The 16,740-nt window shown below is 42.2% G+C and overlaps 1 protein-coding gene across 2 annotated transcripts in view; it reads left to right on the top strand.

The window, feature by feature from the left end:
* Positions 1 to 16,740, top strand: part of CFAP97 (cilia and flagella associated protein 97) — a 41,982-nt gene continuing 25,242 nt past the window's right edge. The window contains exons 1-3 of one of the 2 annotated variants that reach the window (XM_054989500.1): positions 1 to 135; positions 9,204 to 10,099; positions 10,185 to 10,256. In XM_054989500.1, the coding sequence (XP_054845475.1) occupies positions 9,247 to 10,099; positions 10,185 to 10,256 (925 nt within the window). In that variant the 5' untranslated portion in view covers positions 1 to 135; positions 9,204 to 9,246. Of the gene's footprint in view, positions 136 to 288; positions 374 to 9,203; positions 10,100 to 10,184; positions 10,257 to 16,740 lie in introns of those variants that run through there. The other variant, XM_054989501.1, reaches the window with a different exon arrangement.

Below are 16,740 nucleotides of genomic sequence, written 5' to 3'. Positions count from 1 at the left end.
CTCCGGGTTTTTTCTCCCCTCCTTCCCTGGATACGCCAAAATACAGAGCGGGCGGGAGAAACTGGAAGGCGCTGCCTAAAGGGAGCTCCGGCGCGGCGGACCTCGCCTTCCGTTGTCCCCCCGACCGGGCTGGCGGTGAGTACATGGCCCGCAGGCAGGGCCTTGCTGAGGCCTCGTGGGGAGTGTCTGGAGGAGGCGCTGCCGGTGGCGTGCCCGCGGTCGTGGCTCCTCGGCGGCCGCTCAGCGCCATCCTGCCGCCTCCGCCTGCTTCGCTTCTGGGAGGCTGGGATCTCTGGTGCTCGGGGCCAGGCTTTGTCTTGAGACGCCCGCGGCTGCCCAGTCTCCGGCAGGTTCAGACACACAGCGGAGATGGGTGCGTGGGGGATCGGTTGTGCGAACGCGCGGCAGATGCGCGCCAGAGCAGGGCTCGGGGGGCAGGCAGCGTGCGGTGATCTTGGCCAGCCGGTGTCTGCAGAGAGTCAAAGCCTGTTCGGGGGACGCACCGGGCACAGTGAAGCTGATGGAGGGGGGCAGTGGGAAAGTCGAAGAAGAAAAACACCCGTGTACGATCCCTGTAATTGATGGCTACTGTATTTATACTTAATAAAATTATGTATATACTTAATAAAATTACATATGAGCCTTACATGTAAGGCTCATATGTAATCTTATTAAGTATAAACATCGTAGCCATAAATCACAGTGGAGAGGGAAAATCAACACTGGGGGCTATCTTAAAATGGTCTGCTTGGAAGCAAATCCCGGTTTATTCTGTGGGCTTCCTCTCAGGGGTTTAGGATTGCAGCCTGTATTACTTCAGGTAAGGAAAACCCTTTTAATGAACTCTTCCCTGTGGTTAAAAAAAAACATAAAAGACACACCCATCTCGTGGCCCCTTCTTACATGCCCAGGGTAAGGCCGATCACCACCTTGAAGTCAGGTAGCAATTTTCCCCACACTACTTTGGCTAGGGATCCTGATGGCGTTTTGTCATCTTCTGGGCATGAAGCAGGGGGTCACTGGGTGTGGAGGGGGGGAGGTAGTTGTGAATTTCCTTCTTTATGCCGGGAGTTGGACTAGATGACCCTTCCAACCCTATGATTCTGTGACCTCAGAGAGAAAGAGAGAGAGATGTTCAGTTTGCTCCTTGCTGTATTTTGTGTATGTGCAGCAAGTTTTTTTGTGGAGGAAAAGAAGTGAGCCTTCACCAGCACTCTCAAATGGGACAGTCCTTTCTGCCGCCTCAGACATTCAGGGGAATGGTGCCCCAGACCACAGGTGGAGGATTATAGCCAACCACATTTTGGAACGCTCTCTTAGGTTAAAAGCTCCATGCAAACATTTATTTTCTTACTATATTGGTAGTCTTTCTCGCTGAGACACAGTGTAAACAGAAACAATCAACATGAAAAGACATTTAATAAGCAATGTACTAGGATTACAGAAATCTGAATAAATATAGCATATTAGACATTATACAGAGAGCAGATATAATACAGGAAAATAGTATTAGAAAACAGTGCAGTGACAACAGGGTAATAGAAGATCAGAGAAACCAGTTAAAGCCTTTCTCCCTGCTGAGTTAGCTTTCTATTTTGCAGAGACTTTTTGTATGAAGTATCGTAAGTTGTTATCTGGTACCTGCCCCTCATTGACCTGTGTGAGCAAACCAACCCTCTGTCTGTTGCATGTGTAGAACAAGCCGATTCACAAAGACATCCTTGCCTCCACATAACTGCAAGAGGTGATTTGTTAGCAAGTGCTTCAGCATTAGATATCAAACTGTTCCCTTGACATGCACATTTCCTTGTACAAAGATATTTTGATGTGAGGGTGCTTACAAACAAGCAGTCGTCACTGTCAGTCATTTTTGTACAGGGATATGCAAGAGAACAAAATGGTAGAAAGTTGAAGAGGCAGAGTGCACTGTATCACTTTAGACAAGGGGGTACTATATTTTTTCCATATTAAAAAAAGCCCTCTCTGCAAGTAAAAACAACTAGCAAATTAACTGAGCTCTAGCTGGTCTACTTCTTGCTGTACTCGTTTTTTTAGTTGGAGGTTTTTATGCAAATACCATTTGTTAAAAATAGCTCCTCCTCTCCCTGAAATGGTACAATCCGTTCTTCCACCTTGACACATGAGTTCTGTTTCATTTTTCTGCATCAATAGACCACACCATGGTGTTTTACAGTAATAAAATTACATAAGTTGCCCCCTGAATATTGTAAGATTTCGAGCTGTTCAAACAGCTGCACACTGCCCCACTCCTTTCCCCAAACACTCTGTGTGGTGGCTTCACCACTGCAATTGTTTGAATCCATGCCAAGAGGAGACACTGGCAGTAGTGACCAGTCTGACTTGGCATGTGTGAGGGTGCTACACTGATGGTGAAATCCTGCATACCTTGGGTTATGGGACAAGGCTTCCATGCTAAAGGATGTGATTTCCAGAATGGCATTTAGGAAGGCAGTTTTATTCCAGAGAGCATTTGGTAAGGGTAAACCGTTTCAGCAGATTTAACTATATTCTTTTTAATTCTGTGGCTTTAATTATATGCGTTTTGAAATCTGTGATCTGTGTTTTTCAATTTGGTGCTTTAATCTGTGCATGTTTTGTCAGTTGGACTGTTCTGTCTTCATGACCTTGCAGCTTGGTGTTACGTTGCTAGCTGCTCTGAGTCTGGGGAAATAAGGCAAGATGTAAATTTTTAAATTAAATAAATGAGCCTGTCACTTTTTTTCTTTGGGTACAAAATAAGCCCCATGCTTTCGTGATCTCAAATTGCAGATCTGCTCTAGAAGCTAAGATAAGAGTGTGGCAGAGCTTGTTCCTTTCCTCCAGTATCCTTGGAGAAGAGGAAGAGATGTCTAATGTTCAAGTAGGAAGATGAGCAGTCTTGTGGCAAAAACACTGGATTCCTTCCAAAATGTGTACATACTCATATGAATTTTAATGATCTTACAGTCTTTTTAAAAATTCCATTTCTAGCAGTCTGTTTATTAGATCTCTTCTGCCTACAAAACACATTCCCCGCTATTGCAGTAATTTCAGGAAAATTCCTGCCTGATCCCAAGATTGTGATGGGCATTACCCTGGGTATATAAGAAAGGGCCATGAGAGCTTAGCGCCAGCTCACTCCTTCCTGCCTTCCCTCTCACCAGCTGCCCCAAATTCATATTGAGTTATAGAAGCAGCATTGCTGTCAGACAGCCATTTTGCCTTTTCTTAAAAATCTTCAAAGAAGGAGAGCCTACCTGATCCCAAGGAAGTCTGTTCCACTGAGGAACTGCTCTGTCAGGAAGTTCTTCCTAATATTTAGCTGAAAACTCTTTTGATTTAATTTTAACCCGTTGGTTCTGGTCCGACCCTCTGGGGCAACAAAAAAACAACTCAATTCCATCCTCTGTGTGACAGCCCTTCAGGTACTTGAAGATGGCCGTCATATCACCTCTCGGTCATCTCTCCAGGCTAACCATATCCACAGCAGCTTCGCTCATCGAACCAGGACCTTCTGTAGATACCACCCTGCAGTTTGGCTAAACTAACAATGGCCTGTATATGCCTTTCTTTGTGATAGCTCCCAACTTGTGGAATGGCCTGCCTGACAGGGTCAGGAAATCTCCCACCCTCCTGGCTTTCCGCAAGCTATGTAAAACTGAATTATTCAGGAGTGCTTTCTACCCAGATTATAGGGCTGTCTCATAAGAAACAGCTCAAAGGGATACCTTTGTAATGGACTGTATTCTAGGCTATTGGGTACTATCTGTTGATGTAGATACACTCTGGGGTAGTTGATGTTGTTAAAAATGTCATGTTAATCATTTATCCTTTCATTCAGAAAGTTTTTATCTATGTGTTTATCTATTGTTTCATCAATGTGTTTGTGCTAGTATTCACATTTGTGGCTACCATACCCTATTGTATACTTGTTTTTCCATTGACTATCCCAACCGCTGATCATTTTGTATTTTTGCTGTGTTGTCCTAGTTATTGAAATGTCCTAGTTATTGATTATATTGTATTCACTTGCAGTATGTAATCCACCTTGGATCTCAGTGAAAGGTGGACTATAATAAACAGTAGTAATAATAACCTCTCTTCATAGGACTTAGTCTCCAGACCCCTCACCATCTTTGTTGTCCTCTTTGGACATGTTCCACCTTGTCAACATCCTTCTTAACCTAACCAAAACAGAATAAAGCTTTACCATCACTTCATGTTATGTAGCCCAAAACTGCATTTGCCTTCTTAGCAACCACATCTCACGGCTGACTCATTTTCAGTGTATGATCTACTAAGCCCGCTTTTCATATGCACTACTGCCAAGATAAGTCTCCCCCGTACTAAAATTATGTCTTTCATGTTTCTTCCCTAAATGCAGAACTTCACATTTATCTCTCTTACGGGCTCAGGACAGTTCACAACATCCATAAAATACAATAAATTAATCATAAAAACTATAAAACCAGTAGCAATCTTATCAGTCATTAAAAATAATCCAGGCGCCTTATACATAGGCTACTTAGAAAAACAATTCATTTTGTTAGCCCGACAAGATCATCCTGAATCTTGATTCTGTCTTCTACTCCATTTGCTACCTCTTCCGATTTGGTGTCATCTGCCGATTTAATGAGCATCCCTTCTATTCCTTCATCCAAGTCATTTATAAAGATGTTGACCAACACAGGGACCTGGACAAATCCCCAAGGCGCTCCACTTGTCACTCCTCTCCAAGAGGACGAGGGACCCTTTACAAGCATTCTTTAAGTGTGATCTGTCCACCAGTTACAAAGCCACCTAACAGCAGTAGGATCCAAGCCACATTTTACGAACTTAACAAGAATATCATGTGGAGCCTTATCAAAAGCCTTACTGAAATCAAGATAAACTATGTCCGCATCATTCCCCTGATCCAACCAAGTAGTAACACTCAAAGAAGGAGATAAGATTAGTCTGACATGAGTTGTTCTTAAGGGACCTGTGCTGACTCTTAGTAAGCACCGCTGTCTTTTCTGAATGCTCAAGGACTGACTGATAATTTGTTCTAAAACATTTCCAGGTATAGACATCAAGCTGATGGGTTGATAGTTACCTGGATTCTCCCTTTTCCCCTTGAAGATGGGGACAACATTTGCCCTCCTCTAATCTTCTGGCACCTCGCTCGTTCTCCAAGAATTCTCAAAGATGATAGAGGCTCCGAAATTACATCAGCAAGTTCCTTTATTAACCTAGGATGTAATTCATCTGGCCCTAAGGACTTGATTTCATGTAAAAAGCTAGGTGTTTACATACCATGCCCATGCCTATCCTAGGCTGCAGCTCCCTTCGTTCATCACGTGTTCTCTTTTTGCCAGGTTGGACAGTTTCCCTTCTCGCTATCTATAATATCTTTCTGGGGAGAAGGGTTGCATGCAGTTATCAGTTCAGTATGAAGCTTCGGCTGTATCTGAGAAATGTGCACATTAGGTGGCAGACACAGCACCAATGTTTAATTCTTGCTTTTGATCTGTCAATTGCCGTCCTATTATATTCCGCTCTCCTTACAGGCTCAGAGCAGATTACACCAAAATATAAAAACAAGTAGCATAAAAAACCCAGATTCATTTTATAAAACCCAGCAGCCTACTGATACCTTTGCATGTCAAGTGTTTTCAGAAAGTGGGTGAAGCCAGGTGAGGCTTTTGCCTAGCATGGCTTCTGAGTGGCCATTGGAGATCTGATTGACTGTGCAGATTAAAATAATGTTGCTTTAGCAGCAGCTGCCACCACAATCTTTTATTCTGTCACTCCTTTTTCCCAGTGTATTCCCAGTGTAATTTTAAAAATTGCCTCTCTTTCCCCCTTCAGTCAGACTTCCTCTAGCTGGGTGTGTGACTCTGCTTCCTGTGGCAGCCATTTTGTGATTGCAGTCACCACCATGTGACAGAATTCCAGAGGTGTCCACAGGCTCTAAAAGGTTGGGGACCCCTGCAGTATGGGATGGTTAATTTCCTCATAGCCAGTTATCAGAAACATGCCATGCTGTGTCTTCTGGCTGTATTTTTTTTTAAAAAAATCAATCCTGATAATTAATGTACTGCATTTCATACACAGGCTGAGTCCTACATAGAGATTAGGATAATAATAATCACTGCTCTTATATACTGCTCTTCTAGACACAATAGTGCCCCACTCTGAGCAGTGAATAAAGTCGGTGTTGTTATTATCCCCACAATACGGCAGGGGAGCTGAGGCTGAGAGGAGTGGCTTATCCAAGGCCACCTGCTGAGCTCATGGCAGTAGTGGGAGCTGAGAGTGCTGGTTTGCAACCCAACCACTATACTGCAGCAGCTCTTATATCTGCTCTGATTGTTAAAAATGGCTCATTGGGCAGTTCAGCAGCCCAATCCTGTTGTATATTTTCTTAGACAGTTCCATACAATTCAGTGTGCATAGAACCACATTAATATGTTATTAAAATATTTTTTTATAAAAGAGCAAGTAGCTTTTTAAATTTGCTATAATTAATTTAGCAGATCAAAAGAAAAATGTAAAAATTTTGGCTTTCGTGACCTGTTACTTCCAGCTCTGCTTGTCTTTAGTAAATTAGTTGCGACATCTGAATGAAGCTATAAACTGCCATGTATTGAGCTTACTGTGGCTAGTGTAGCGTATGATTAAAACCAGGGCTTTTTTTCAGCTGGAACGCGGGGGAACAGAATTCCGGAACCTCTTGAAATTGGTCACATGGCTGGGGGCCCCGCCCCCTGATCTCCAGACAGAGGGGAGTTTAGATTGCCCTCCGCACCGTGGTGCGGAGGGCAATCTCAACTCCCCTCTGTCTGGAGATCAGAGGGTGGAGCCACCAGCCAAGTGACCATTTTCTCCGAGGGCAACCCACGGAGTTCCACCACCTCTTTTCCCAGAAAAAAAGCCCTGATTAAAACTATCTAGAGTTTGTTTGGAAATGTTTGTAGTCAATGAGGAGTGGCAAGGTTTCTTTTTCTTTGTTTTGGCTATTGTACATCTGCATGTGTATACAGAGAGCAGTGCTATCAAACAAGCCAGGACTATGCCCACACATTGCTGCACTATTGTTGTGCTGTAGCAGTCATGGGTAACCGGGTCATCCCGTGTGGACAAGATAATCCAGGCATGGATGGTTGATTGATCGACGTAGAACAGGGTTCCCCAACCTTTTTGAGCTTGTGGACAACTTTGGCGTTCTGACACACAATGGTGGGTGCGACAATTAAATGGCTACTGCAGGAGGTTGAGCCGTCCACATAATGGCTGTCACAGGCGGCAGAGCCAATCACAATGTCAGGGAATGAGGTCATGCATAACTCTTAAGAGTAACTCATCAACATTTCAAGGGAAAGCTCTGCTTCACAGGATACTTTAAAAAATGAATATATTATTTAAAAATATTTCCTTGCATACACCCAGCTTACCTTCAGCCGCACAGTGAAGATCTTTGGGCCGTGGTGGCAGCTGCTACCAAAGTTAATTTTTTTTGAAGCTGCACAGCCTGTCAGATCTCCAGGGGCCAGTCAGAAGCCCTGGGTGTCTGATTATTGTAGATAACTTCCTAGATGATTCTAGTATATATGTTGTATGTATTGTTGCAACCAGCACTCACTTGTTTTAGTGTATATGTTTTGCAACACCATTGTAACATCGTAGCAGTTGGGGCTAGAATCATAATCTACAAGTGGGGACCCGTAAGGACTTGCAGGAGGCTTTTCATTCCCCCATCCCCACCATGTCCTCTTCTTTGCTCCTGAGAGCCCCTCCCCCTTTCCTACTTTTCTTTTCTCCTTCCCACCCACTTGTCTGTCCCCATCTTCACCATTCCCCCTCCCCCTAGCAGCCTCTCTCCAATGGCCCAGTTGTGTGGCGCTGGTTGAGCTGGGTCCAGTTGCATGGTGGGGAATCTGCAAGGACTTGCAGGGGGTATTTCACTTTTCCATGTATGCCCTTCCCCACACTATTTCCTCCTCCTCTCCTCCTGGCAGCCTCTATATGTTCACCTTTCTCTATTCCCTTCTGTCCTTCAAACCCACTAATCTTTTATCTCCCCATCTTCACCTATATTTCTTAATTTACTTCATTTATATACTGCCTTTCTCCATGTTGGAGATCCAAAGCAGTTTACATCATTCTCCTTGCCTCCATAATAACACAGACTTGTTCACTGCTCTGAGTGGGGCGCTAATCTGTCTAGAAGAGCAATATATAAGCACAGTTATTATTATTATATTACCTGCACAACAACCCTGAGAAGCTGGTTAGGCTGAAAGGGTGTAACTGGATTAAAGTCTCCCAGTAAGCTTGGGTGAGTCATACAAGTCATGTGGTATCAGGTCGCCCAGTGGTTGCTTCTGGGCCTTGCCCCAATGAGTCTTTCCTCAAAGGCCAAAGCAGCCCTTCAAAGGTCCCTGCCCCCTACCCCTGTCTTTTTCTCACAGAAAACAAGCCTGGAATACTGGGTAAACTATTATGGTTGCCTAGCAACAGCCACCAAGGCCATCTGGTTAAAGCTACAGGTACTCCTTTTGTCAATTGGGGTTTTTTTAAAAAAATGTTTGTTTTAGATTTTTCTGCAAACCTAGGTCATTTTTCAGGTGTGTAGGAAGATTTGTCCATTCATGGCTCCAGTCTCCTGATTTAAGTATTCGTATATCAGAGCCATTTGGCTATTAGTATGTAAGGTAAGCCTTCTTTGTTGGATGCCTTGAACTAGTGAGCCTTTTTACTTCAACAAATAAAACTAACTGTAACCTATAAACTGAGTGTCTGAGGGATTTCATGTAATTGCACATTTCCTGGATTATAGCACAAAATCAACCAATGCATGTTTCCTTAAATTTATTGTATTTTCTTAAAGATGCTTGTACTTGATCAGCCCATTACTGTGTGATAAGCAGATTTTGATTTTGATTTTGAAGAGAATAAGCACTAATTTCATATAGCATCTCATGGATACAGTTTATTCAGTATACGTGTGAAATAATGTAGGGACAAAATAACCAACCACTAAATAGGCTCATTATCAGAAGTCCTTTCATAAATTATTTTTCTTTATGCTGCGTCTTAAAGCTAGATTAATTGTCTTTCAAGGTACAGACTTTAAACACATGTAGGACTTGACATAATGTAGGTACAGAAGGAGTTTCACAGTTTTTAAAAACATTTAATTTATTGATGTCCTCTTTCAGCCATCCATTTGGTGGAGCTGCGCTTCTGCAATTTTGAGGGGTCATGGACCGGTACGAAGATGTGTCAGATTGTGAAGTGGATCACTCCTTCTTTGACAGTGATTTTGAGGGAGAGGCTAAGAAAGATGGAACCACAAGAAAATCAGCCAAGACAGAAAATACTGATCACAATCAAATAGATGGTACAAATGTAAGTAAGCCTGGCTTAAAGACGGATCCGAAAGTGGCTGAGGGTGTTTACACTAATGAAGAAATGAATGAAAAAGAACCACAGGTGGAGCATGCCTCCCACAACGGTACTAATGAGAACGCTTTGCCATTATTTCCCCTAAATTTAGAAAATGCAAGTACGTCTGGCAGAACCTCAGCACAAGGTAAAATAACGCATAAAACAGGTTTTCCGACTCAAGTTCCCAAAATAGTTAAGGAACATGAAGAAAATTACTATACAGATGAAGAAGACAGCAGCGATGACAGCAGAAACCAGAAAGTTAGACTTAAGTTGTCTAAGCAGTCTAGTAGCTCCAAGATGGTCAAGAAAACCGCAGTCAGTACTTCCTCTTCTTCCTCTTCCCCTTCATGTACATCCGATACGGATTGTTCTGATGCTGATTCTGATGGTTGCTTGTCAGATTCCTCCTGCTCGCCTTCAAAAAAGAAGGATGTATGTAGCTTTGCACTTCTTTCTCCAAGACAAAAATCTAAACCTGGAATAAAGTCAGTAGAAGTAAAACCCAAGTTGTGTGACTGTGCAGAAGAGTCTGAAGATACAGTGACGGATGTAACCCCTCTGTCGACGCCAGACATCAGTCCTGCAAGTTCTTTTGAACTTGCCGCCTCCAATGATAAGAAACTAAAGATAAAAAGACAAGAAAATGTGAGCCAGGATGTATATGGTAAGTTTGAGGATACAGGTTGCAAATTTGTTAGATTTTGAGAACATTTAAGATGCATTCTTGATTTGCTTCCCTTTCTCTACAGAACCTGAGAAGGAACGCAGATGTCATCAAAAGGTCTTGCACGAGGCTGTGGACCTGAATCATCTCTTGAAAGGTGACTTTTTCTCTTAAAACACTGCCCTTTGCTAGTTACTTTATTTTTTGCTTTAAAATTGTCGACTAGAATTACATGCTGGTATAATGAAATACATAATGCTGTTCTCTTAGAGTTGGATAAAAATAATTCTCAAAGCCTGCTGGTTCAGCAATCATTACAAAAACAATTTTGAGTAGGAAGTTGTTACATTTTAGCCTGAAAAATCCTTTGCAATCCTTTTCTTTTGCTTGTCTTTGCAACAGTCATGCAAGTAAGCCACCTTTTTTCCCCAGTTTTGACATATATTAGAATTGTGAATTACAAAACCAAGATGTTAATTTAGACTGGTGGTCAAGAGTGCAGATTGAATCCAGATACAATAAAGATTAAAAAAATGGGGGGCTTTTATCTAGAACAAAAAGAGTGTAAAAAACTGTTATGTGACTCAGATGAAAAGTTGATAAAGAAAATGTACATCTTCCTAATGGAAATGAAAGAAAATGATGGGGTGGAGAAATGTAAAAGACTATGGATACAGAATTTAGGTAATGATATTGACCAAGTACAGTGGGATAAGATATGGAAAGTAAATGTCAAAATAACTAAATCTGCTGTGTTTGAAGAGAATTTATATAAGATGTTCCATAGATGGTATCTAACGCCATCCATTTGGTGGAGCTGCGCTTCTGTAATTTTGAGGGGTCATGGACTGGTACGAAGATGTGTCGGATTGTGAAGTGGATCACTCCTTCTTTGACAGTGATTTTGAGGGAGAGGCTAATAAGGATGGAACCACATAGCCGCACAGACTCTTTCTCCCCTCCCCAATTCTAATAAATGTAGTCAAAGTGCAAAACCTGGGATTTTTGGCTGAATTCTGTAAAAGGTTTAGAAAACAAAAGCAGTCTAAGAGAATTTTGGTGGCAAATGGAAGATATGCCCACGTAGATCATAAAAATGGAATGCATTTTAATTTAGTATAAGGATGCATTCTTATGTTTCTTATTTCTTATGCATTAACTTGTTAATTTTCAGATGGTGCTAGCCAACCTATAATCATATTTCCCCTTGATTAGGTTGAATTCACTGAGATGGTTAAGAGGCAATAAATCAGCGATGACTCAGTTCTCTCTCTCTCTAGCTATAATTATCAGATGAGTAATGAAACACAAGAGCTTACTTGTTGCTTTTCTATCAGTTTGTAGCACTGATAAACAATCCCAAATTCTTTTCCCAATCCATAAAAAGCAACATGAATTTATAGCCTGATCGTCAGTCCCTTGTTGGAATCCATCTCTTAACAGAGCTTGCTTAAGTTATTTTCAGATCAGGACTATATTTTTTAATTGGAAATTAGCCCAAGTATTACATCTGCAAAAACACTGTTCTTCAAGTGTGGAACTTATTTCTTATTTCAACTTACTTTTAAATGTGTTGGATTGCATTAAAATTTCTTGAGGACAATGTGCTAAAACTAAGTGTTTAAGAATTGTCTTCCTTTGAGTCCAAGTCCAGGTGCATGAAACATAACTTTCTATTTGAGAATTGTGTACTGAACTTTGCCAGACTGAACCATACTACGTATTTGCTTTTCTGCAGAAATATAAAAAGCAGGAAACTTAGTATATGGAAGGTGTTGTTGTACATTTCTAATTTGCATAAATGCCATCACTAACACAAAGATAAAGTATACCACTTCGAAGTAGTCAGGAATTCATAATGGAAAAAAAGATTACTTTATGCTAATATAATTGAAAATTATTGTCCGGCCACACGGACTTACACCTGGCCCCCAGAGCTCACCTGGGAGGAGGAGCACCCCCAAGGAGCCCCGGGAGCCAGGCAGCAACCGTGGCGGGAGTGACAAAGCCAGGAGAGGCCTGAGCTGCTGGAGACACTGCACTGCCGAACAGCTGACAAGCAGGGTGGCACGGCAGCAACTCAGGACTCTGGCGCCCTGCCACTGCTGGGAGACGGGAAGAGGATAGCGGTGTCGGGTGGTAGGGGCACCCTGGCACCGGGAGGGAATATCCAACAGGGCCTGGCCAGGACAGCTGCAGCTAGCCCTAGCGGGGCAAGCCCTAATGAAGGAATGGGAGGCAGGGGGTGGATCCCGAGGGAGAGCTCCGGAGCCTTGACACTCCCTTTGACTGGCCAGGGGTAACCCGGGTGGGGCCAGAGAGGAAGGAGGGCCAGGGCATTGGCTCAACCCCAGGGAAGAGGACCCTCCTTCCAGCACGTGGAGGAAGTTAGGGGATTGGCTATGGTGAGGGAGAGGGGGAAATAAAAGGGAAGCTCCCAGGGATGCCAAGGAGGAGACGGATGGTGTGACGCAGGGCAGAGCGATAAAGTGTCACAGCTCAGCGGGGCGGGAGGAGGAGTGAGGGTGACTTTAACCCTCTCCGCTACCCATATCTGAGGTGGAGGGAGCTTCCTTCAGGAGGTCACTACGCCAGAGGGTGGACCTGGCCCAGTGGACATCACGGTGCTCATAATTATATTATAAATTTTAGAGACTAAACTTTTACGGACAAATTCAGGAGTGTCTAAAAGCTGTTCTAATTCCGTTTTTGGTTTATTTGTTCATTATGTCCTTTAATTTTAAGTCATTTGAGAAATAAGTGAGTTGGAAATAGAGAAACCATGGTATTTTTTGACATAGTTTGGTTTCTAAATAAGATTTTTCAAGTAATCTTGTGATATCTATTAAGCACATGTTTTTTGTTGTTCCCTATTCCCTAAGATAGGTGGGGTATGTTTGGTGGGTAAGCCTTCATGTGATGCTATAGTAGAGTATTGGGAAATTTTTGGGATTAATTTATTTTTATATTTATCCCAAGTTTTGAGTATTGCAACAAGAAAGATATTATGTTTAGTTGTTACTGGTCAGTATTTCTGGTTGGACCAAATTACGTCTTGTGTTGTTTTAGCATGATGCAATGGATAAAAGATATTGATCCAATCAGCTTACCCTTTGTCTTGTATTATATGAATTACGTTAGTTATTCTGATGGCTACATTATATAATTCCAGGTCTGGGTAGTTAAAACCTCCTTGTAGTCTTTTCTTTTTTATTATGGTAAAGGATATCCTGGGATGTTTATATTGCCATAAAAATTGATTTATATTAGTCTGTCACTGTTTTATTAGTTTTGGAGGGATATGTATAGGTAGTGTTCTAAATAAAAATAGTAATTTTGGTAGTATAAATGACTTTATTAGGTGATGTCGTTCATACCAAGACAGACGCTGTTTATTCCACTTGTGTATATCAGATTTGTAAATGGTTTATTTGTATTAGCTGATTTAAATTAGATGAAATATTTACTCCCAAATAGGATAGTTGTGAATGGGCCCATTGATATTTATGTTATTGATAAATCAGGTTTTTCATTAGCTCTGTTATGCTTATTGATAATATGCTGGACTTAGCCTAATTTATTGCAAGTCCTGAAATTTGTCCAAATCTGCTTAGCTCAATATGAAGATTTTGTAAGGATGTTATTGGATGTGTAATATATAGTAAGATATCATCAGCAAATAAGCTTAATTTGTCGGTCTTTTGATTGATTACTATACCTTGGATCTGATTATTTCTTCATATTGCTTCAGCTAGAGGTTCTAAGGCAATAACAAAAAGAATTTGGTATAGGGGGCAACCTTGCCATGTGCCCCTATATAGCTTAATGTTTTCTGATGAAACTCCTGTCAAATGGCATTGTTGCAAAACAATTATACAGGCAGGTTTAGATTCATTCATGTTTTAAATATCTGGGCAAACAACAGTGCTGGCAAAAATCCTGCTCTCCTTGTCTAGAAATGTAAAGTAGTTAATCACTGTTCAATAGTAGAATATTTATCCTTTTATGGGTCTGGCTTCTATAAATGTTACATTGGTATTTGGGATCTAGAAATGTTTTTCAGCCCTCAAAGTGCTTGTAGAGTAATATCTACAAATGCAGGTATGTTTTAGAATTACTCTGGAATACCAGATGCAATACAAGATACAATTACAGTTATTTTTCGGTCAAAATGACAAATGTATGCAAATACATGAGTCACAATAACTTAATAAAAAGTTTTACTTGAACTCAGTGAATTTTATTTAGAATTTAAATTATCTACAACTGCGTTATTGTTCACCTGTAACTCATTTGAACAGTTAGCCTTTAGTATTAACTTTTTCCTCTTTTGAAAACTCCCCTGCAGTTATTTATTTCAGTAGAGATTCTGTGGTCACCGACTTTGATGCAATGTTTTAATTGGTGTGCACTGGTTCACATGTGAGTCTTTTAATACAGCTAAAGCAGTGTAGGATTCCCTCTGTTCCATTATAGGCCTTGCCTACAAAAGCTTTCCTCAAAGGCCAAAACTGGCACCATTGCTTGAGAATGCTTCTAGCCAGGGCTTTTTTTCTGGGGAAAGAGGTGGTGGAACTCAGTGGGTTGCCCTCAGAGAAAATGGTCACATGGCTGGTGGCCCCGCCCCCTGATCTCCAGACACAGGGGAGTTTAGATTACCCTCCACACTGCTCAGCAGCGCAGAGGGCAATCTAAACTCCCCTCTGTCTGGCGATCAGGGGGCGGGGCCACTGGCCATGTGACCATTTTCAAGACATTCTGGAACTCCGTTCCACCGCATTCCAGCTGGAAAAAAGCCCTGCTCCTAGCTCCTTTCCATGCTTCCACTGGCAACTCTGGCACCACATCAATCCTAGCCTCTAGTAATGCCTCTTGTTTAGCACAAATTGAATTGATACCAACACCGCACAATGTATAGTCCATGCCTTTGTGCAACGTTCTGATAGAAACTTGTTCTTTAAAGTAACACTGTGCCTTATTTGTGTGGTGGTGGAGAGTGCCATCAAGTCATAGCTGACTTATGTGACCTCTGGTGGGGTCTTCCTGGAAAGAGACTAACAGAGGTAGATTGCCATTGTCTGCCTCTGCAACCCTGGTCTTCATTGGAGGTCTCCCATCCAATTACTAACCAAGGCCAACCCTGCTTAGCTTCCAAGATCTGATGAGATCAGGCTTGCCTGGGTTTATCCAGGTCAGGATGCTATGTTTGTAAATGGATAAAATTGTACATATTTTCATTAAGTTCCTTATTCACATGAGCAAAAGTGGAGAAATTCAGTACTTCTGAGTTGGTGTACATTCCCATTCTACAGGGTTTTTTTCTCATTTGACAACAAAGTTTAATTGGAAGTCTAACAAAATAATTCCTAGACTAGCTGGATATTTCATCAGAAAAAAGCAGAGCAGGCAAGAAAAGGTTCAATATTGAAGAGACAAAAAAGATAGTCTCCCCCTCCAAAGTCTGCATCATTGATAATCTGGTTTTTGAACAGCACCTCTCTTAAAAAGTTAGCATTTTAGAAAAGTCTTCATAATACCAACATGTCTTTAGCAACAGACATGCATCTTTTCTTAACCTTTTCCATATTATGTCTTCATAGTGTTATGGGCACTTAGCTGCACTCTGCAAGTAGGCCACGGTACTGCAAGTTCTTTTCAGAATTCTAGTGAGAGCAAGACCAATCCCCCCACCTCACATACCAGGTTACCTTTACAAATTAAACTGGTTTATTCAAGCACAATAGCACACTACACTAGAAATAGTAAAAGCAGGGCTTTTTTCCAGGGGGAACGCGGTGGAACGGAGTTCCGGAACCTCTTGAAAATGGTCACATGGCTGGTGGCCCCGCCCCCTGATCTCCAGACAGAGGGGAGTTGAGATTGCCCTCCGCGCCGCCGAGTGGCGCAGAGGGCGATCTCAACTCCCCCCTGTCTGGAGATCAGGGGGCGGGGCCACCAGCCATGTGACCATTTTCTCCGAGGACAACCCACTGAGTTCCACCACCTCTTTCCCCAGAAAAAAAGCCCTGGCTAGAAGCATACAAACATGGAAAGCAAAGATACTGATTGAAGCTGCAGGGTGGTCAGACCGTCGCTTTAGAGAGCCTGTCTGGTCTTCTGATGGGTGGCAGGGAGGAGGCTGCCTCCCCTGGCGCTGTGCTCGGCATTGCTTCTTTTGTGGCTGGAGAGTGTAGAAACAATCTTGGTTTCTTGGGATGGCATCCTTCTCTCTGGCCTTGTTTCTCCAAGGATTGCTCTCAACTTCCATTGGTCCGCTTTTAAAGAAAAAATCATTTCTATTGCTTTTAGCGAGCAGGTCAGAAATTCAGTTTTACTGCCTCCCTGTCACACAGTGCTTGAGGAGAACCTTTCTGTCTCATCTTAGTGCACCTTGGAACATTTTCCGTCTAAGTTTATACTTCTGCTCCTGGTCTCAACCTCCCAGTTATAACAAAGTACACTAAATGACTGTTTTGGTCATTAATACATTCCTTGGCCATTAAGATACTGGGCCTGATCAGTGGCTAAAAGGGAGAGTACCACCCGTGGAAGGATTGGTGAATGTAGCTGTGTCTGTCTGAGCATAGATGACAGTATAATGAATTAGGATAGCCACGTAGAATCGGAGGAGTTCTCAACGT

The sequence above is a fragment of the Eublepharis macularius genome, chromosome 10 (genome assembly GCF_028583425.1).
Source record: "Eublepharis macularius isolate TG4126 chromosome 10, MPM_Emac_v1.0, whole genome shotgun sequence".
In the NCBI taxonomy this organism is placed as follows: domain Eukaryota; kingdom Metazoa; phylum Chordata; class Lepidosauria; order Squamata; family Eublepharidae; genus Eublepharis; species Eublepharis macularius.
The sequence above is the reverse complement of the archived record's forward strand: the minus strand, read 5'-3'. Positions and strand labels throughout refer to the sequence as shown.